The 22,466-nt window shown below is 39.8% G+C and overlaps 1 protein-coding gene across 2 annotated transcripts in view; it reads right to left on the reverse strand.

Annotated features, from left to right (window-relative positions):
• Positions 1-6,042: 6,042 nt before the first annotated feature.
• Kpna3 (karyopherin subunit alpha 3) overlaps positions 6,043-22,466 on the reverse strand; it is a 73,831-nt gene continuing 57,407 nt past the window's right edge. For both annotated transcript variants that reach the window (XM_036199433.1, XM_036199434.1), the window contains exons 11-17: positions 13,986-14,117; positions 12,693-12,821; positions 10,515-10,619; positions 10,347-10,418; positions 10,030-10,192; positions 7,395-7,489; positions 6,043-6,991 (exon numbers count right to left, since the gene is read on the reverse strand). In XM_036199433.1, coding sequence (XP_036055326.1) covers positions 6,893-6,991; positions 7,395-7,489; positions 10,030-10,192; positions 10,347-10,418; positions 10,515-10,619; positions 12,693-12,821; positions 13,986-14,117 — 795 coding nt within the window. In that variant the 3' untranslated portion in view covers positions 6,043-6,892. The remainder of the gene's footprint in view (positions 6,992-7,394; positions 7,490-10,029; positions 10,193-10,346; positions 10,419-10,514; positions 10,620-12,692; positions 12,822-13,985; positions 14,118-22,466) is intronic.

Raw genomic sequence — 22,466 nt, forward strand, 5'->3', positions numbered from 1 at the left:
AAGATTGCTGGGACAAGTTCAAGAAAGCCCTCTACCCCCACCTCTAGTCACATGCTGTGACAGATAACATCTGCAGAAATTATCCCTTTGCTCCTTATTACTACTCCCTTGCACACCACCACAAACTCCGTAAGAGCAGGGGCTGTGACTCACCTGTCTGGTGTGGGATACTTACACCAGCTGTCCAACCCAAGAACTGCTGACGGAGAGAACAGAGCCAATTCTGCCAGTCCCGTAACAGAAAACGAATCATTCTTCGGTATGGTCAGTATATTTCTCAGCCACATTTCCCATCAATTTTCTCACATTCTTTTTGTGATGGTTAGTTATGAATTTGACAGGCTCTAAGATCGACTGGGAGGTTAGCCTTTGAGCACGCCTATGAAAAATTCTCTAGGTTAGGTTAGTGATGGGCAGGCACTACTCCATAGGGTGGGTTCTGGACTGAGCAAAGAGAAGCAAGGCACTGGCATACTTCACGCTGCCTCCTGACTGGGGATGCGCGTCATTAGCCACCTCTAGCTCCTGCACCATCATTTCCCTACCGTGATGGACTGTACCCACAGACAGGGGGCCAAAGGAAACCCCTTATCACTTAGATTGCTCCTGTCCGTAAATTTCTATCACAGCAGCAAGAAAAGCAATATACTTGGTAACTGACCTGTCTTCCACCAGGTGGAAATGCTTAGAGTAAAGGCTGGAAAGATGGCCCCTGCCCTTTCAGTCAGTTCCCACTTCATCAACGACCTGTAACTCCTGCTCCAGGGGATCCAACGACCTCTTCTGGCCTCTGCAGCACAGCACTCACATATGCATGTACACATAGCTTAAGAAACATGGAAATTGTAAAAGTTTGACTGGAGTCGTCAGAGTCCACGCCTGCTCTTCAATCTTAGTGGTTTCTGCCTTCACTACCACACCGCAACAGCTCCCTCTGAACGGTGACTTCCTGATCAGTCCTTGCAACGTTTCAAATCAACTTAGTTCACTTTGCATATCAAGGTCTGATTCTTTCCTGTGTCCCAAGAATCATCCTCAATACTTCCTCTACCCAGACTGCACATCTCAGGCGTCACCAACCCACTGTATACAGCTGCCAAGCTCCTTCTGACCCATGCACTTCATCTTTTGTCTGTTTCATCCTCACTAATGTGACCAATCATCTCGAAATCACTAGTCACAAGACTGTCACCAACTAGCTCTCCTCATTAAACATTAATCTTTTTTGCTTATGAAAGTAAGTTAGGGTTAGGTATCTGTGTCTGCCACTCATGGAGGCCAGAAGAGGGCACTGGACACAGGAGTTATAGACAGCTGTAAAGTGCCATGCAAGTGCTGGCAACTAAACCCGGATCTCCTGTAAGAGCAACAGGTGCTCATAACCACTGAGCCCTCTGCAGTCCCACACACCATCTTCTCCTATCCGTACCTCTTGTGCCAATTTCCCACTGCTCAATGCTGAAATCCTAGATGACCACCAGGCTGTGCTGTCTGCCCCACGCTATCAGCCTCTCCCTGGCCCTATAAATCCTTCTATTGGTCTTGAACACAATCTTTCACTCCCTCTTATGCTTCCCACATGCCTGTGTACACTTTTCCCACCTCCAGAATTTTTAGACAACCTCCCAATTAACCCTGCTTTTGCAGTACAATCAGCTTCATAGTTTGGAGAAATACCGGTGAACTGAGCTTCTTCCCCAGGTCTGCACTGAATCAAAAGCACAGCTGACCTATAGGAAACACACCAGCCACGACCTTTGGGACCTATTCCTAACATTTGTTTATCCTATGCCCTAGCATAGTACCTGGCATGGCGGAGGATGCTCAATTAATACTTTAATGTTTCTAAAGGCTTAGCCAAAACCATTCATAAAAAAAAAAAAAAAAAGAAAAAAGAAAAAACAAGGACACTGACAAGGCACAGGTTAAGAGTTAAAAGAATATTATATGAAAAATTGGACTGAGATAGTATGAAATTTAAATCTCAGACACACAGATGCCTATGTGATAGGGTAAAGAAAGTTTAGGCTGTTAATTCCAAGTCTAAGATAGAGCTGGAAAATAACTGAAACTCTCTTCCAACATTAGAATTAAGTGTCAAGAGGATGGATGCTGTCATTCCACTATAACCAGAAACTAGTCACACTACTCACTAGTGGGGTCCAGGGACTGTTTAGGTCGACAGGAACCAGGCTCAATAAGGCCTTTACAACCAGGAGGGGCCAATGCATGGGTGCTCTTGTGCGGGAGGGAGGCTCTTGTAAGAACAGCCCAGTCTCCTCTGCTCTCTGGAAAACCAAACATGCAGTTCCAATCACACTTGTAATGATGGACATTTAAGAGAAGTGAGTTTGTGCAGGGATGGAATTGAATAGAACACCAGGAGTCAGCATGCAGACTAAGCTCCTTTTGGAATGAGTCATGACTTCTCAATCCTATCTCATAAAATGGCTGCCTCAAAAATCTGATTTGATCTCTAAACCATCACATAAATCTAAGTGCATGCTCTGTAACACGCAGCAAGGTTTACATTACAGAAGACTGGTAAAACTGCTATTCTATGAAGACATTGTTATTTATCTTACAGCTTTACATAGGTCTTGTCTTTGGACACCATCACTGGAAAGGGAACCAGTCATTCAAGATGGTCATGTTTCTGCAGAAGAAATTCCCTGCAGGGACTTCTTGATACCATTTCTTAGTCATGGTATCCCTGTTTTACTTGTTTAACGGTTCTGGGATTTGTACTCAGGACCTAGAGCATGCCACTCAAGCTCTCTACTTCTCCCCTGCATTACTGAATAAACTTGTAAGCTTCCTGAGGGAACTAATTTCGTGGCACCTTAGGAAGTGATGAACCTGAAACACAGTTTTCACACTACGCTGATTTTTGGAGCCAACACTCACTACAATTGCTGACCACCACTGTTTACACAACACAGACAGCTATGCACTGTCTCAGCTGGGCCTTTTCTACAGGAGTTGACTTTGACCAACGGTGTACAAGGATGGAAGTTTGGGCCTCTGGAGACATTTAGCAATGTCTATGATCAGTCGTCTGTACTGGAAGAGGGTGAAGTGCTACTGCAACCTAGTGAGTAGAATTCACAGACTGCGATCATCTCACGGTGCACAGGAAAACGTCTTCAAAACAATTACTCAACACCTTAAAATGTACTGAAATGAGCTGAGGTATCTGTTGAGCCAAGTACCCATTTCCCTACCCGCCCCGCTTTGGTTTTTCGAGACAGGGCTTCTCTGTGTAATATAGCCCTGGCTATCCGAGAACTCCCTTTGTAGACCAGGCTGGCCTCGAACTCAGAAATCTACCTGCCTCTGCCTCCCAAGTGCTAGGATCAAAAGACACATGGCAGGCCCTGAACACCCCTTCTGGATAACTGGTCTCTGTGCACATTTCTGAGTCTTCCTGTCCCAGTCTTCTGCTCTTACATGAAAAGTTTCCTTTTAAGCTTCAAGGTGTGTCCATGAGTACTCTTTGGGTCAGCTGACTTAAGAATCAGCTTAACAAATAAAAATAAAACCCCACTAAGAGTTAATTAAGTTTTCCAGGGCATTTAAAAACCATAGGTCAAAAAGAATGTTACAAAATTATCACAGAAAAACTATCTGAAAGCCAAGTGTTGTTAGTTTACCAGTAATAATGAATGCCCTAAAAAAGATGCACCTCTGAAGGAAATGATGGAAAGATCGTAGTATCACACTGATTTACTTAAACAGACTTCTTTTAAAAGTAGTTCCAAGTGGCAGTATACTGAAGAATATTTTTATATTTTCAAAAGTCTGGCTGCTCCTTTGTTCTTGTAAGATTCCATTCAGAGCTACACTTCTACCTCGAAAGGGAACACTTTCAGGGTTATTTCAATTACTACTCTGTTACAATTAATGCCTTCAGAGGTTAGGCAGACTTAGTCTGAATGGTTGGTTTGTTTCACCAAAATCACAACCACACCATCTTTTCAAATAACTAGCCCCCCCTCCCCAAATTACAGTGTTTCCATACACACAGATTGGTGGCAAATGGAGTGATGAACCTATGATCCAAGGATCGCCAGTTACCACCAAAAGCCAGGACGGAACTCTTTGCAGGCTCAGAGTGGAAGAGAGCCCGGCACAGACAGCACCTAGACTTGACTTCTCGACGCCAGAACTGCACCACTTTCTGTGGTTTGAAGCCCCTCCTGGTTCACTGGTCCTGTGTTTTCACAGCTTAGGAAATTACACACATGTTGATACTTCTGATGTGTCACAGAATATTCCCTAGAGTAGCTACTGATCGGTCACTGTTAGGGTAGAAAGGAGACAGCGATATGACAGTTACTCACGCTTCACCATCACTGTGGCTAGCACTTGAAGATAATTCCAAATTTAAACTTAACCACACAGAAAACAAAGCTAAACAATTATTTTCAGTAATAAATCTTTCAATGTTTATCATATTTGATAGCAGCTTTTTTATTGGTTACAAAACCTAAGCCCATATACAAAATTAGGAACACGTTTAGATGCCTCTTTTGAAAGAACATTTTAGTCGTTTTTAAACTGAGTTTAAAAAAAAAAAATAAAAACAATGCAATTTTAAAACACTGTTTTGAAAACTTAAAAGTGCAGCAATACACTCAGTTTCCTTTATCTACGAAATGGTGTGATTCCAATTCAAAACTGGTATGGTCACAGCAAACTGAATCAAGCAGAGCACACAAGTCTGCACTACTTGATGCTAATGTTACTTAAAGGTTAGTTTGCACTTAAGACGCGAGAGGAAATAGGAATCATCACAGTAGAGGCCCGATTTTAATTCATCTCAATGTGTGCAAATCTGAAAAGGTAACTGTCAGTTCAGTAGGGAGAGTCCAGAAGAAACTCAACTGGTAGGGACAACTCACAATATCAAGAAGATTTGGACTTTAACGGTTTCACCAAAGTTTGTGACCTTAATTCATTCTGACTTTGTTATTCCTACTTTTAGTGAACACTATACAGTTTCAAAATTTAGACAAGTGTTTGAACAGGATGCAGTTACCATATGAAGCTTTAACTCAAAATTTGGGTAAAGAAAAAAGGCACAATGAACTTCAACTCAATTTTATGTGCACAAGAGTTGAAAAATCTGAGCCACCTTAAAGAGAAATTGATTCTAAAATTTATAAAACCTATAAATAATCAGAGGCCAAACCACTATATTAAAACAGATTCTCTAGCAAGTAAAAATCTTGCAGTTTAAACATACGCTTGTATCCATTTTAGATACAAGACAAAACTCTTTAAAGTGGCTCCACCTTGGCAGATACATATATTTGTAATGAAGCACACCTGCTATGTGTTGTTTATCAGTGAAAACACCCCAGCTGATTCACAAAGCTCTGATGGCATCCGTCTCCTCTTCATCACAGTAAACACACCCCCCCATCTGAAAACTAACTTAGTTTAGATTTCTATCCCTTCACATCAATGCATTGGGAAATTATACCCAGTGAACAAGAGCAACAAAACCATTTCTGTGACAGCACAAATTATTTAGTTTAAAAAATTTCAAATCCATATTCATTCATTAATAACTGGGTCAGACAATTTACCAAAAGCAATGACTTTACATAGTAATACCAGACTTTGCAGAGTTAAAGATCACTGCAAATCAGGCTGAGTTAAATAACTGCAGATCATTCCTCTACACAGATCCTTCGTTTCTCTTTAACATGTGCGGATGCTTTGAGTGGGATCGGAATGAGCTCCCCAATACTCAAGAATGAAGTCTTGTAACACTTCTAAATAGTTGCTGGTTTGTTGCCACCACATTATCAAAAGTACTGGTTACTAAGTAAAAAATGTTTTAAGACTAAATTACAGTAAACATGAAAGCTCCACAGTTTAAACCCAATATAAATCAACCATATCCAATTATCAAATTAAAACAACAAAAAAAATTAACTCCTGGAAGCTGAAAGCAAGACTATCTTAAAACATCACCAATGAGTATTTTAGACCTTTTCCATTCTTGTTTTGACTTATTTATTTATTTACGTATTTTTTTTTTTTTTTTTGTAGTCAGGGACTCTTGCTTTCAACTTAACAGAAGTTCAAGTCTGTAACAGGTTGCAGCTCAGGTAGAGACCATGCACAGCATTTGATTATTCAAAACAGCAGGAACACACAGGCTGAAGTGAGTGGTCAAATAGGATTTGCTGTTCTCAACAATTAGGTATAATGGCGAAAGCATTACCACTGATATCTAAAGCTCTTGCTCCAACCCTGGCTTCTGAGGCAGATAATAAACACATCAATTAATGGTAGGTGAAGTACAGTTTTAAAAAACTTATCTTTTTAATCAATAACCAAGTTTCTTGTTTTGAAGTTATTACTTTTTTATGTGTCCACCAATGAAAATCATTTGGCTTGTACTTTAATTCTTCACATAAGAATATGAAAATATGTTTGTGGAGGACAATGATGGAGGCTCAGATCACTGCACCTCTGTAGTCTTCCAACATGAATATGCATCATACCAAAGTGTCTTGATCCACAGTGCACCTTTTTCCAAAGGAGCATCAGCCAGCAGCTGATACACCACCACTATGGAATATTCTAACTGGAGACCGCAGTTGTCAGCATGTGGCACCAGGGGACATGGAAAAACAGGGTAGTTGAGATTGTTAGGGAGAATTCTAAAACAGTTTAGGAAATCATGCATATGCATTTACAGTCCATGTGAGAGTGACTTTTGGCAACTGCAAAGTGACTGAGACATGGCTTGCTTTAGAAGCATCAAAACGAAGAGGCAAGAGTGCTGGGAGCCTTCTGCTGCTTGCTGTCTTATCGCTTGGTGGCCATCTGGTGGTGTTTTGTATTGAATGAAAGATGCTGCACTTAATTGACCTTAGAAATTAAATTCTTTTGTTTGGAGGTTGGCTGTTGGGTCAAAGTTGTAAGTACCTCCTTGTGTTGCTTCAGGAATGAGGCTAGGATCTTCATCAATCTATAAAAATAAAGCGGAAATTCCAAATGAATATTTTAACTGCCTAAAGATATCCAGGTAAATTAGTAATAATTTTATTAAGAAATTAAACAAACATAATTGAATATGCATTTTTCAAAAATGCCTGGCTTAAGTTCCTGCATCTGTAGATGTACTTCACTTATTTGAATGTCATTTCTAGAATTATTTCCAGTTAATAGATAAACTGTAACAAGAAATGCTTTATAATGCTACCTTATAGTGAAGTTTTAGATAAAGTATTTAAGTGATTAACAGAGTATCTAACAGAAAACATTACAAATTTCATGTACATTAATAATAAGAGAAAAATTCTAAGTAAATGGCCATTATATATAAAAATTTCAATCTACATGCACACATCTGTATTTTAATATATACTTACATCATCACCAGAGAAATATTGATCTATGATTTCAAATGCTAATTTATATATGTCTTCATTTTCATGTTGCTGCAAAACTTCAATTTTCTCCAAACCTGGAAAAGAATATAAAAATAATTAAGGTGATGCTAATCCTCACACTCTAATATATAGAAAAACTCTATGAACCTCAGAATATGCCTTATCACCACTCAAAGATGACAGTCTAGGGGCTGGAGAGATGGCGCAGCAGTTAAGAGTGCTCGCTAGCTGCTCTTCTAAAGGACCTAGATTCAATTCCCAGCAACCACATGGTGGTGCACAACCATCTATAGTGGGATCTGATGACCTCTTCTGGAATAAAGGTGTGCATGCAGATACATAAAATAAATCTTAAACAGTCTAAAATAACAAACAAAAAACTAACCATCAGCCCATTAATCCTTTCTCCAAAAAATATTTGAGATTCCCTGGTCTCGGAGGCACCAGTTTGAAAAAAACAAAAAACAAAAACAACCACCAAAACATTCCATCTGACACAGATGCGATGGAGTTTGTTTTTGGTTGCATGGCAAGTTAATGCTAATACAAGATCTGAAAATCTCCCAAAATGTTTCAGTATAATCATGATATCTCCTATAATATCTTTTGTCTTCTACTGTTTTCTGAATGTAAGTTTTAGAACTTAATTGGTGGAAGTTTTACATCAAAAACACTGCATTTTAAAAAGTGACTAAGAGTGGTGATGGCGCACGCCTTTAATCCCAGCACTCGAGGTCAGTCTGGTCTACAGAGTGATTTCTAGGACAGAGCCAGGGCTATATGGAGAAACCTTGTCTCAGGAAAAAAAAAAAAAAAAAAAAAAAAGAGGGAATAGGTTATGTTCTACAAGTATAAGGAACAGAAAAAGGTTTTCAGAACACTAAGCACTGATCTCCTTTTCAGGTTTTATGAATAGTCAAGTCTGGACTTGAACTTGAGATCCTCTGGATCTATCAAGTGCTGCATACAGGTGTGCACACCTACTTAACTGAGAATATCTTTTGTATTTCCAATGTACCATGGACTTCATGTACCAGATGCACAAGTTTATAAAATATATATTTTTTTTTTTGGTGGAGCTGAGGATCGAACCCAGGGCCTTGTGCTTGCTAGGCAAGCACTCTACCACTGAGCTAAATCCCCAACCCCGTTTATAAATTTAAAACCTTAATATTCATCCTGGAGATCCTTTGTTTTTAATACATTGAAATAGCTTACTTTTAAAACATAATATACAAATCAGAAAAATGGAGGAAGGGGTGTCAACACTAGTAAATGAAAAAGGCTTTATAAGACTATATTCCATATTGTGATTAATAGTCAAATAAAAACAAATACAACTTTAACACTAAATAGAATTCTCTAAGTTATTCAAACTTTCTGGGTTATGAAATTGACTATGAAGGTAATTTTTATCTTAAAAATAAAACATTTTACGATAAGCATGAGCATGACTAGTTAGATGACCTCCACATCAATACTATTTATATGAGCTGGGATAAAACTCTCACATACCCTTTTGTTTTCACTGATCTATGATGCTATTTTATTTATTTTTTCTAGATCATAAGCTGGGTATACTATCCATTATAGTTAACAAAAATATAAACAAACAAATCATTAAACTACAGTAAAGAAACTTTTTAATGTCTAGATACTTTAGTACATAATGAACAGGCACCTTTCAAGAACAGAATTTTTAAATACATGTTTCATTATGTCCTTACCAGAAATGACAATACTTAATGACTTCAGTCCTATTAATAACTTCAATACACTTTTGTAACAATCCTAAAAGCCTCTCTAACTTATAGAATTCGAACAAGACACACAATTGGGCAATCATTTCCCAAAGAAGGGTCCACCCAGACACATGGTAATATGTATAACATAAAAGTGTGTTTGCTTTGTCTAGAGTTTGAGAAATGGATTAAACAAAGCTTTTCCCTACTTGAGTGGTCCACCAGGTTTTTAACATGCTTCTATACACTGTGACTTCAAGAAGAATGCTGTGGTTTGGTCCTCAGTATTGAGTTGTTGGGAGGGCTTTAAGAACCATTAAGAGATGGGGCCTACTGAAGGTTCAGTGCCGGGGATCTGACCCTTACAAGAGTTAGTAAAGCTTTTGCAAAACCATCCTTAGTTTCATCTTACAATAGTAAATTATTGCAAAACACTGAATCTGTCCCCGGATTTCTTTTATTCTCTCCCACGTGTTCTGTCCTGTGGCTCCCAGACATGAGGACTTCGCTAGAGGCATGAGCAATCATACATTATACACAAATTGGAACAACCATTCTGTCTTACACTTTCACTTTCCAAAGTTCCAAGCTAAATAATTTTTTTTTTAAATAAACACTCAGCCTCAGCTATCTTTGATATGGCAGTGGAAAACAAACCAGTATAATATTGCCTAAAATCCATCAATCTCCAGGAAAGGTGACTTCCCAACCAGAATTTTTAACTATTTTTGTGAAAATCCTCTAGTAATGCTAATATGGTGAATAAGACTAGCAACATAGTGCTCACTTAGTAACAATGTGCTTTCAGGAGTTTTCAATACACTAAGCTTAGAGGAACTAGTATTCTGGACCTCCGATGTTCACCTGCTTACCTCCACACTCTTCTATGATTTCGGCTATTGTGCTTGCTTCATCACCAGCCATTATCAGGATGTTCTTTAGACCATCCAGAACCACCTGAACGACTTGAGAGTCTTTTACTGACAGTAAGTTACAGAATGGTGGTATTACATTCTGCTGTACAAGGTACTCAACCTAGATAATACAAAACAAAGATTTTTATGAATATAATTCTCTTTTCCCTCTAAAAACTGCAGTACAGAGAAAACATGCAATAACTTCTAAAACTAGGAAAGACAGGCCTTGCTGGAATAAGAAACAGTGACCAGTTAGATTTTTTCAGACTCACTTGATCTTTTCTGCCACTTATCGTTAAGTTGCTAATTGCCCAAGCAGCTTCCTTTTGTGTTCCGAAGTCCCCCTTAAGAGTAAAAACAGATTCACAAAGTAAATTCTTTATCCAAAAGTCTTGGTTGTAACAAATGAAGATAAGTAATGAATTCATGATATGACTGACCTTAGCAAGCTGATGAATAATCATGGGGATTAACCCAGCATCTATCACAGCTTGAACTTGCTGCTGATTGCCTGCTGTTATATTGGAAAGGAACCATACTGCTTCCTGCAATGAGCAAAATATGGGCCACTTTATTGGAAAAACTACCTTTAATGTTTTCTTCTCTTTAACGTTTTAAATACCTGATAACAAAAATCTCTTGAGTAGTGTTAAAGTAACTGTGTCTAAAACGTGACAAGTTGTGTTAAGACCTCCCTTTTTTTTAACTTATCATTTTATGTGGCTCTGGTGTTTGTACACAAGTAAACAAATGTGCACATGCATGCCATGGTGCGCATGTGCAGGTCAGAAAACGTCAAACTTTGGAGACTTGTTTCTCTCCCTCCATCATAGGGTTCCAGAGATCCAATTCAGGTTGTCAGGTTCACGTGGCAAGAATTTTTACCTGTGATTTAGCCAGTTCAAACCTCACATTTAAAGAGAAGGGAAGCTTCCATCCCTGATACTGTGTGTCCACTTAACCCAGTTTTTATTTAATATCTGTGAGCCTACTATAAGCTACTATAGCAGTGGTGATACTGCAGCAAATGAAACAGACTCAAGCCTTTACCCATGGGGGTACATTAGTTCCTTTTGAAAGGCAGGCCTGAAGAATGGAATTTCCAAATATTTGTCAAAACTACTTCTACTAAAGAGTTTTAGTTTATTTAAAGCATGAAGTTGGGAAGAAAGCTCAGTGGGTAGGATGCCTTCTACGTAAGCATGAGGACCTAGGTTCTGGTGCTCAGTACCTATGGTGAGATGCATGGTAACGAGCATCGGTACACACAGCTGCAGCGAAGCAAAACTCTACTATACTGTCAAGTACAGCCATAGTGCAAATAGTTTGAAGGTTCCTCAAAAAGCTACCATGACTCAGCAACTTCCAGCTATGTCAGAAAGGAAATTAAATCCAAGACTTAAAGAGTCACTGACGTGTCAGTGTTTCTTTCCTGCAGCATTCTTCATAAGAGCCACAAGGTGAAGACCACCTCAGTGTCAATCAACAGGCAAATGAGAAAAATGTGGTATATACATACAAGAAAATGACTTATTCAGCCGTGAAAGCAAATCAAGTCAGGGCTTGGGAGGTGGCTCAGTTGGTAAAATGCTTGCCATGCAAGCACAAGCACCTGACTAGCTCTCCAGCATCCAGGAAAAGCTAGGCTCAGTGGCACGTGGCATCTCTCTGTACCAGAAGCACTGGTGAGGCAGAGACAAAAGGGTTTTCAGGGCTCAGGTCCGACGAGAGACTGTGCTTCAAAATACAAGGTGGGAGAGTTGGAGGGCGAGCTCCATGTAAAGAGCACGGACTGCTCTCCAGAAGCAGAGCTCAGCTCCTAGTAACCATACTGGGTGCCTGCAGCTCAGGCAGAGCTGATGCCTCTGGCCTCCACTGGCCCCTGACCTCACGCACATGACCATCCACCCACATACAAGAGAAAGACACAGAAATAAAAATAATAAAAGTCATTTTTAAAACTACATGTAGAAAGCAACTGAGGAAGACAACTGATGTTGACTTTGGACACACACACACAGTTCTAATGTATTCTATTAAGTGAACTTAAAGAACATGCTATGTGAAACAAGCCAAAAAACTACTTAAATACTTAATTATCTACTATACAATTAAAAATAAATTTGTAAATAAATTCGAAGCTCTTAAGAACAAATTTTTATGATCTATGAAAGAAGGTATGACACCCTAAAGTCTATTCCAATGTTGTAAGGGAGTAAGTAAGTAAGATTCATTTTTCTCATTTGCCTGTTGATTGACACTGAGGTGGTCTTCACCTCGTGGCTCTTATGAAGAATGCTGCAGGACACACTGACACGTCAGTGACTGTTATCTGGGTGTAGTTTTTTTTTAATGCCAGTTAATTTAGTTGGAGATTCTATGGGTTTTTTTGCATACTGGTTACTAATTTAATGATACTGCTCAATCTATAAAACACATAAACAGTCCCAAATATTTTTTATTCTGTGATGATAGTAAGACTAAAAAGGAAACAGAATCTAAAACAATTATAAAAGATTAAGATTCACTTACAACCTTTCTTTCTCAATGAGAAAACACACGGTAACAGCAACAAAGACACTGTCACAGAGAGCAGGAAGAACAGTGTGTGCCTTTACCTTATTGATCTTCTCTTTTGGGTGTGACAAGAGGTTTGGGAAGTGGGACAGGACATCGCAGTTGAGAACCACCTGGGTCTGCTCATCAGTTCCAGTCACTATGTTCCCAACTGCTCTGAGTGCTGCAGTCTAGAGTAGGGATAAAATGTTTTAAGTGCAGTTATAATGAAATTGTCATTTCTGTATTTCCCTAACTGAGGAATGTGAGAAGCAAATGATTAACATTTATTTCATTCCTACAACAAAGCCATAACCAAACTAAGCAATGACTTTTAACAACCATCTCTTGTGTAAATAGGAACTCCCCAGAAAAGTTATGTGAAAATTTGTTAGAAAAAAGCTTTTTAGGCCTGGCAGTAGTGGTGCACGCCTTTAATCCCAGCACTTGGGAGGCAGAGACAGCTGATCTCTGTGAGTTCGAGACAAGCCTGGGCTACAGAGTGAGTTCAAAAACAGCCAGGACTAACTACACAGAGGAAACTCTTTCTCAAAAAACAAAACAACAACAAAAAACCCAACCCCCTTCTCCCCCCAACACACAAAAATAAAATAATAAAAAATTTTAAAAGTGGAAACTAAAAATCATAAAGTCCTATTTTTTAAAAGTTTTTCTTATCAAACTAACTGGCACCACAGATTTTGATATGGTCTTGAATCAGCACACATTTGTGTTTATCACTTAATATAATCAGTCCTGTTTTTCCTATATTTAATGTTACCCTAGGTCAGTATGTATTTGTATTTAGAAAATCACTTTGGCAGAGCAGCAGATGAGCAGACTTAACAACACCTTCCCCTAATCAGAGCAGAGTCAGAGGGTATGCAGTTGGAAGGTTACTGAAACGATCTCAGAGAGAGTTAAGGAGAGGCAGACTGAAAGCTTAAGTGAGAAGAACAAGGTCCTGTGACAGAAATGGATGAAGGAGGAGCCTAAGCACCCAACAGAAGGAAATGAGAACCCAGGAATTCAACACAGGGGATGAAGGAGAATGTAGGTATCAGACAAGCACCATGCTGTCTCCTAACAGGACATTATAAGAAAAGCAATTTGTGGAGACCAGCAGTTTCATTTCTATCTGGTGGAAATGACAATGGAATGCATTCAGGTCTATGTTTAATGGCTTATATAACTGAAAACCTGAAAAATTAAGCAAATGAACAAATTTGGGTTCAGAAAATGAGCTAGGGCAATCCTGAGGTGCATGCTGTTGGACTTAACTGAAGGTTGGTTGTAGAAAGGTTGGTCATAAAAAGAAAAATCTTATATGAGGAAAAAAAAATGAAAATACTTACTTGAACTTTCACTTCCTGGTGGCTCAGAAGGGGCACAAGGAAGGGTACAACCCCTGAATCAATAACCATCTGTATCTGCTCATTTCCTCCATCTGTCAAGTATGACAGAGCCCAAACAGTGTCTACAAGGATCTACAAGAAGTACAAACAGGAAAAAGGGATTCCAGGAGTTGTAATAGAAAAATAAAGACTTTTCTGTTTTATCTTGGTGGCAAAGGCATCCTTATATATGACAGGTACAAATTTGATCTTTTTCTCAGGGCTTACCTGTGATCACACTTCATAAACACAAGACAGAAGTCTAGGTTGCTTGTTTTCCAGTTTCTGACTTTATGTATCAGATAGATAAAAATAGAAATAATGGGTTGGCAAGCAAACTTAGCAAGCAAAGAGCTTGCAAGCTAGCCTGGTGACCTGCATTCAATCCCTCAAAGCCACATAAAGGTGGAAGGAGAGAACCAAGTAGACAAAGTTAACCTCTGACCTCCACACAGGTGCAGTGCTCATATATATATATATATATATATATATATATATATATATATATATATATATATACATAACACACAGACATAAAATACATAAAAGTTGTTAAGAGTAGAAAATTCTCCCTGGGTCCAAAAATAATTGTGATCTATTATGCGCGTACAAGCATAAGGCCAAAACACAGTGCTACTTCAAGTCTAGAAGAACCTCAAAATAATCATATATCCATTTTACTGGTTTTTAAGTATGCTCAGCAATACCATTTTTCAGACTAAAGTGAATAGGTTAAGCACTTGAACCTTGACACAGTTCCTCAAATTTTCATTGTGCTTGAAGCACAATCACATTGTGCTGACTGTAATGGCACACATCTGTCATGGCAATATTTGAGAGCCGCCCTCAGCTATACAGTGAGTGAGAGCAGCCTAGGCTGCACAAGACCCCAAAACTCCAATGAAGCCACATCCTCATCCATCTGAAGTTTTCAACTATGAGAACAAAACCAAACAAGGTAACAGCCTCCGAGAGAGATCTGGTGAACTGACTCAGGACAAAAGCATCGCTCTTCCAGAGGTCTTCCTACTAAGGGCCGCAATTAAAGACATTGTTGCCTGAAGTTTTTCAAAGCAGCTACCTGAATTCACATATCCTTCAAGAAGGCATGCATACAAGTCAGAGGAGCATATAAAACGACACATAATCTATACCTTTAACACTACTAAGAATCATGAGAACACAATTTCAAATGGCCTATAAGAAGAAAACACTTCAATACTAATTTGGATCTGGACTTATTCCAAGCCTGTATGAGATGAAAAGAGCAAAGAGTGAGAGGGGAGCTATTATGAACATGTTTGAAACAGAAACAATCAGGGAAGGCATTACAGAGATGAAAATCAGAAGGAACTCAAGAGCTATATCAAAAGAATCCATACAATCTAAGTGTGGTTATTTGAATAGAATGGCCCCTGTTGGCTCATATATTTGAACGTTTAGTCATCAGGGAGTGGCACTACTTTCGAAAGATTAGGGGGTATGGCTTTGTTGGAGTAGGTGTGACCTTGCTGGAAGAAATGTGTCTTTGGAGGTATGTGCTGAAGTTTCAAAAGCCCAAGTCAGGCCCAGTGTCTCTCTCTTCTCTTTGTCTCATGTCTGTGGATCAAGACACAAGCTCTCAGCTACTTCTCCAGCACCACGCCTGCCTGCATGCCACCATGCTCGCCACCATATTGACAATGGACTAAACCATAAAACTGTAAGCAAGCCCCAATTAAATACTTTCTTTTATAAGAGTTGCTGTGCTCGTGGTATCTCTTCACAGCAATGGAACAGTGATTAACATAGAAACTAATACCAGGAACTGGGGTATTGCTGTGACAGGCCAGACCATGCATCTTGTTGGCAGAATGTGGACTTTGGATTAGGAAAGCAACTGAATACTTTAAGCGGGGCTTAATGGGCCAAACTAGTAAGAGCATGGAAGACAGTGGTACTGAGAGCAGTGTAGATTATGACGGCCTGGCTCAAGAGGTTTCAGAGGAGGAGAATGTAGTAAGTGGCCTTGAGACCATTCTTGTGATATTTTGGCAAAGACTGTGACTGTTTCCTGCCTTTGCCAACCATCCCCCTCCCCCAATCTGCCTGACACTGAACTGATGAGTTTTCCCATTAATGGCATTAGCAGAGGTGTTTTCAAGACAGGCTAGTATTGATTGTGTTGTGTGGTTATTAGTGATTATTCTTATGCAGATCTATGATGAACAAGCAAGCTTAATAAGGAGAAATATAAAAGGTGCAGTTTGAAGAGAAAAGAGACGCCAGGAAATGTCATGGAGCTAAGTCTAGTAAGGAGATAAAAAGTTTAAAGTCTGATGCTACATGACATAAAGAGAATGGTGACCTTGGGGCAAGACCCAACCCAGCTAATCTTCCAAACTTGTACAAGGAATTAAAGAAAACCTTAAAAAGGGAAGGAAACCACTGAAAACAGAAAGCTGATGCAAATGTAATTGGACAAGGGGGCCAAGCTCTAGCCGCAACAAGCAGCAGAACTTGGCAGCTTTGGCCATGTGGTTCTGGCTTTAGTATCAAGGATGCAAAAGATGGGTTGTGGAATCTTCCTCCCTGACTAAGGAAAGCTGCTGAAGCCAAGAGTGTGTCAAAGGTATTCCTGAATGGAGGCCTTTTGTGAAGCTATGAAGGTGAAGCCTGGTTTACCTTGGAGATCTCAAGATGTTGGAGATGTCAGAGCCATGGGATACATGCCAAGGAAAGCTGCAGACTGGGTGTGGAACCAGCCCAAGGGAAAGAAAGAATGTTATAGTCAACAAAGCTGGAAGGAGTTGGAGATGTGAAGAACACTTTGACATCAGACACAGAAATGCAGAATTTAGAGTTTGCTCTGATGGTTTTCATTCTTATTTTGGTACAGTATTTCTTCACTGTGCTCCCTTTCCTCCCTTTTGGAAAAGTAATATATATTCTGTGCCAATGCATGCTATAAGTACAGGATCTGCCCCCCCCCCCCCCCCCACCACCACTACCACTTTTTGTTTTTTAAGACAGGTTTTTTTCTGTGTTGTGTTGCCCTGGCTGTCCTGGAACTAGCTCTGTAGATCAAGCTAGCTTTGAACTCAGAGCTCCACCTGCCTTTGCCTCCTGAGTCCTGGGATTAAAGGCGTGCATCACCACTGCATACCTGAACTTTTGACTTTTAAACAGTGTTGAGACTGTTATAAACTATGGGACTTTTGAAGCTGGACTGAATGCATTTTCACATTATGATATGGCTACAAGCCTATGGGAGCCAGAGAGTGGACTGTGATGGTTTAAATAAAAATGCCCTCCACTCCAATAAGCTCATATATTTGAATGTTTAGTCATCAGGGAGTGGCAAGAGTTTCAAAGGCGGTATGGCCTTGTTAGAGTGTGTGTGGCCTTATTGGAGGAACCATGTCACTGAGGATGGGCTTTGAGGTTTCAAAAGCCTAAGCTAGGCTCAGTATCTCTTGCTGCTACTGAGGATTCGAATGTAGAACTCTCAGCTACTTCTCCAGCACCATGTCTGCCTACATGCCCCCCACCAGGCTGACAATGGACTAAACCTCGAAACTGTAAGTAACCCCAATTAAATGCTTTCCTTTATAAGAGTTGCTGTGGTTGTGGTGTCTCTTCACAGCAGTAGAACACTGACTAAGACACTTAATAATAACAAAAAGACTGAAAGGAACAAAGCCAAGGCAGTTGCAGCAGAACACAGCTGACACCTGTGTCATCAAGAGTCCCAGGAAAGTAAAGCTGAAAACAGCTGTGCGGCATGGTGATGGGTCTTCCAAAGAAAAGTACCTAGAGCAGCAGTTTAGTAAAGAATGCCCTCAGTGGCACTCAACACGTGGAGTTTACTAAAGCACAGCTCTGTGAGAAGAGTGTGTGTACAAGTGTGTCTGTGTATGAAGTTATTATTGTATTGCGCAAAACTTTTTGATCTTGGGGAGTCTGAATGCGAATTTGATGCACAACTATTACAGTGAGAAACATTTTCTTGGTCTACAGAAGATCATTAATGTTTGATGACCATGTATGTAAGTTGTAACAGTAGACTGTTTTACGTGTAGATATTATTGTTAAATACAGGGATTGTTTCTAGACACAGAAATTGCATCATAAGTTAGGATGGACAGTAGACATGATTATGAGGATGTAGGGAAGGTCTGCAGTCCTGAATCTGCAAATACGTGGTGAGAGATTAGAACAAACTGGAGACAGGCCATCAACACACAGATTCTGCCTAGCTGTGCTAAAAAATATAGCCTTAAAACAGCCTGTGGAGTCTGTGCTCACCTCATTCACAGTCATGGAGCTCCCTAGACAGTGAACTTCTACAGGGAAAAGTCCCCCCGGAACGGAACTGAACATCAGGGTGAACACAGGGAGAGCAGGGCTGGGCCAGGCCTTGCAGCACTGTTCCTTGGGAGGAACCACTTTACTTTTTCATCCATTCCAACGAAGAATCTGGATCCTTTGACCAAGTTCCCCCAAACTATCCTAAGGTGATCGTGTTCAACTGTGAGAGCCTGGTTTTGGCACCACCCTGTCTGGTGTTAGTGGCTGTTGTTTGCCCTGGTCCCGAGGCTGTAAGCAGAGAGCAGTCTCTGTGTTGAGGAGGTGGGAGTTAAGTAGACATTTATTTTTACTGTGACTTGTTCAGCACCACATTTACAAAATGCCTTGTTTCCTTTACTATTGTTTTGAAAAGGCAAGTTTATTAAAATTGTTTTAGTTTGACTATAGAATAGTTTTATTAATTATGACTTTATTTTGGAAAACTCGAGTTTTAATTCAAATGTTTGCCAAACCTTCCAAAGTAAAGTGATATTCAGAGACAGTTATTGAGACCAGATGGCTTACGGACATTTCTGGGGTATTCACATTTGAAGATTCCTTATTAATGAATGTCTGACTTAAATCTAACCAAAAACTGCAACACTATTCTTTGCATATTTTCATTAATAACGGGTTAACAAGCTTAGTTGCAGACAAATAAAATACTTAAGCTACTTATTAAAAAAAAAAAGTAGAGTTGAAGAAAAATGTGCATAATGGTGGAAAATACCCCCAAATGTGCAATTGACTGAAGTCTACAGATGCAAAAACAGAGATGAAGCAAAAAGAATAAGCCCAACAATCACTGCACAGGTAAAGGAGAACAAAGCAAAGGTATTTAAAAAGAAGCGCCGAGTGGTAGTGGCGCACGCCTTTAATCCCAGCACTCGGGAGGCAGAGCCAGGTGGATCTCTGTGAGTTTGAGGCCAGCCTGGGCTACCAAGTGAGTACAGTACCAGGAAAAAGGCTCAAAGCTACAGAGAAACCCTGTCTCGAAGCCCCCTCCTCCCCAAAAAAGAAGCAAGTACACAGATGGATACTAGAACAAAGCATGAATTATATAAAATGACCACAGAATTAAAATTAAATTCTTCTTTGTTGTGTTAGGGGTTAAACAGAGCCTTGTATATACAAAGCAAGCGCTTTTCCACTATGCAACAACATCCTGTGTAGAGCCCTCAATTAGCTTTTTAAATGAAAACTAACTACAATCTATACAAGATGTATCTAAAATAAAGTTTTTAAACCACCGAATAAACAAGAAAAAGAAAGTAGAGGTTGCAATTCTCTTAAGAGAACAGTAGAATTTAGCTGAAAACAAGACACTTTATGACATTAAATTAATGAAGATGCAATAGTTACAAACATCTATTCCCCAAATAACATTGCAATTGCCATTATAAATAGATAATATGCAAGAAAAATATCTCAAAAAACTAACAGCAGGAGAGGTTGTTCTGTTACTGCTTTATTTGTTTTCTTTTTTTGGTTTCTAAAGACAGGGTTTTCTGTCTAACCACTGTGGATGTCCTAGAATTCTCTCTGTAATCCGGGCTGGCCTCAAAGTCAGAGATCCACCTGCTTTTGCCTGGGATGAAAGGCTGGCCTTTTATATTCCTGATCCACTTCCCTTCACCTTCCAAGGTTGATAGTACAGGCAATCAGCACCAACGCCCACAATTAGGAACTTCTACCACACTACTTTCAGTAACCAGGAGATCAAACCAACAAAAAGCAACAGCAGCAACAGCAGCTATAGATCTGTAATGTACACTAAATTTTCTGTCCTGGTGATTTCTAACCTGTATCCTGTTGATGTAATGACAAGCATGAGTGTAAACAACTTTCTGAGTCATGAGTCATTCTACTAAATCATCCAATGGGAAGTGGTCTTTGGGACCCCCCCAAGTAACCTGTCACTAAATACTAAGTCTTGGCACATAAATGGTCTGCTAAAATTGATAACTTTCCTTTATATTACTAGTAAAAGAGGTTAGGTTGGTGTCAGATGCTAATGTGACATTTAAAACAGGCAAGAAAGCTGGACACTGTAGAACTGCAATTGCAAATCAACTTTCAGCAACACAACAGGTAAGAAGCAAACATAGGAACTGGCCCTCTAGGTTCCCCTGTGACCCTCAACAGCAGGTGCAGTTGGATTTCTTATGCCTACAACCGTCTACTAAAGGTACAAAGCCACCTAACTGTTTCCATGACCCCCGTCTGCCCTCCCTCCCTCTCATTAGCTGTCACTCATCAATCTTTAGTCCGGTGACCTCAAGCTTCTCTTGCGGATGTTTGTGTTGTCATAGCCATCCTAAAATCCAAGTTAGAAAGCTGGTACTCCCGACTTCTCTCCCTCACCATACATATCAAATCCAGCAAACTTTCAACCTAAGCATATCTAAAGTCGTCCACACTTTCTTATTTCCTAATCCTTAGCTCTAACACTGGCTAATTTTCTCCTGTGTCTACCAAAAATGTACTTCCAATCTGCCTTCTTAACTCTATCATCCCTCCTAAAATCTACTTTCCTTACAAAGTATTAGTTATGAATACAGAATATAATTTCGACCACTAATTCCTAACTTTGCTATCACCAATATAAAAAGGTTTTGTGAGCTTTATTATTCTATCCAAGGCCCTGTATGATCTACAATCTGTTTGATCACTGCCTTATCCAATTCAAATCTTATGTATCTATTGCTCTGACTTAAAAGAAAAAAAAAAGAAATAGTGGGTTCATGACAGGAGCCAACATAAGACTACCCTTCAGAATGAGTTTCACTAATTAGGAAAGAATAAGAAAGCCTCACAACCACAAATTGGGGTGGGGTGTGTGCATGCCTGGGCCTTGAAGTAGGAATATATTAGAAGAGACAGAGCATGGGCAATCATGATGGGACCTTGAACAAAGACAGCTTTCCCTTCAATTCCCAGAGGAGTCTCAGCAGGAGAGTTAAAGGACATAAAGTGTATGACAAGGGTTCCAAAGCAAAGAGCCTTAAAAAATCCTCAGAACAAAGGGAGTTTCTGATTCTTACAGGTTGCCAGAGGGGCAGGCAGACTTCCTATCATATGACCCAGTTTGATGGGGCCTGTGCACAGAGGCAGGCACTAGGCAGGACCATAAGCTTCTCTTGCAGCCGCTAGTGAGAGGTACTGCTAAGGTCACAGAAGATTGCTTTCTTACCAACTTTCCACTGGGGTGGTGGTTGGGAGATGGGGGGGTAGAGGACTTGCTTTCCTGCCTAGCCTGAGACACAGCAGGTGTCTGTCAGTCCTTTGTTCTAAGGGGTGGACAGCAGAGGAGTGTGACCCCATTTCTGGGAGGGTGGGGGGAGAGGGAGAGAGTGCCACAGGGTCTGTAATCTAACATCCGTTACACTTATACTGCTTTGTCAGTTCTCTGTTCCTTGCTTCAAAACTTCAAACACAAGGAACTCCTTGGGGCTGAATTTTAGCACTTTCTAAAATACAGCCTTGCCTATGAAATCTTCTTCAATGCCCATGTTTTCATCAGTCCCTCACAACCTGCAATCTTCAATCTATGCTGGAAAATACTCTCATGGAAAAAGTTCCATAATTCTGGTCACTTTCCTTAGCTGTGCCTATTACTATTGTTCACGCTTTCACCAACTTCAAGTTATTATAAGTAAATAACTTTGTCTTCGAAAAATTTCCCTTCTACAAGTTACACATTTTCTCAGCTGGCTGTTACACATATAAATGTTTCACTTATCTATCAGAAAGCCTTCTATAGGCCTCACTCATTACAAGGCAAAGCCCAAAGTTTTTAAACACAGGACTCCAGATTGCAGATGAACCCCACTTCAAGCTTGAGTCACTCCCTGTCTACTGTACTCTCTAAAGCCTCAATGTATTCAAGTTCTCAATACACTCACTTCCTGTGTCCTGAAATGAGGCCCAAACACAACAACAGACAGACAAACAACAACTACTCAAGTTAACTCTATGACTTCAGACAGAAATATCGTGTCATAGAAAGACTTTTTTAAAACCAAAGATAGATGGTATTGTGACCATTCTTGCCACAATGTACTTGTACTTATAATGGTATACGTACTTTGTTTTATGGTGGGTTTTGTTTTC

This window comes from Onychomys torridus, chromosome 9 (genome assembly GCF_903995425.1).
Source record: "Onychomys torridus chromosome 9, mOncTor1.1, whole genome shotgun sequence".
NCBI classification, from domain to species: domain Eukaryota; kingdom Metazoa; phylum Chordata; class Mammalia; order Rodentia; family Cricetidae; genus Onychomys; species Onychomys torridus.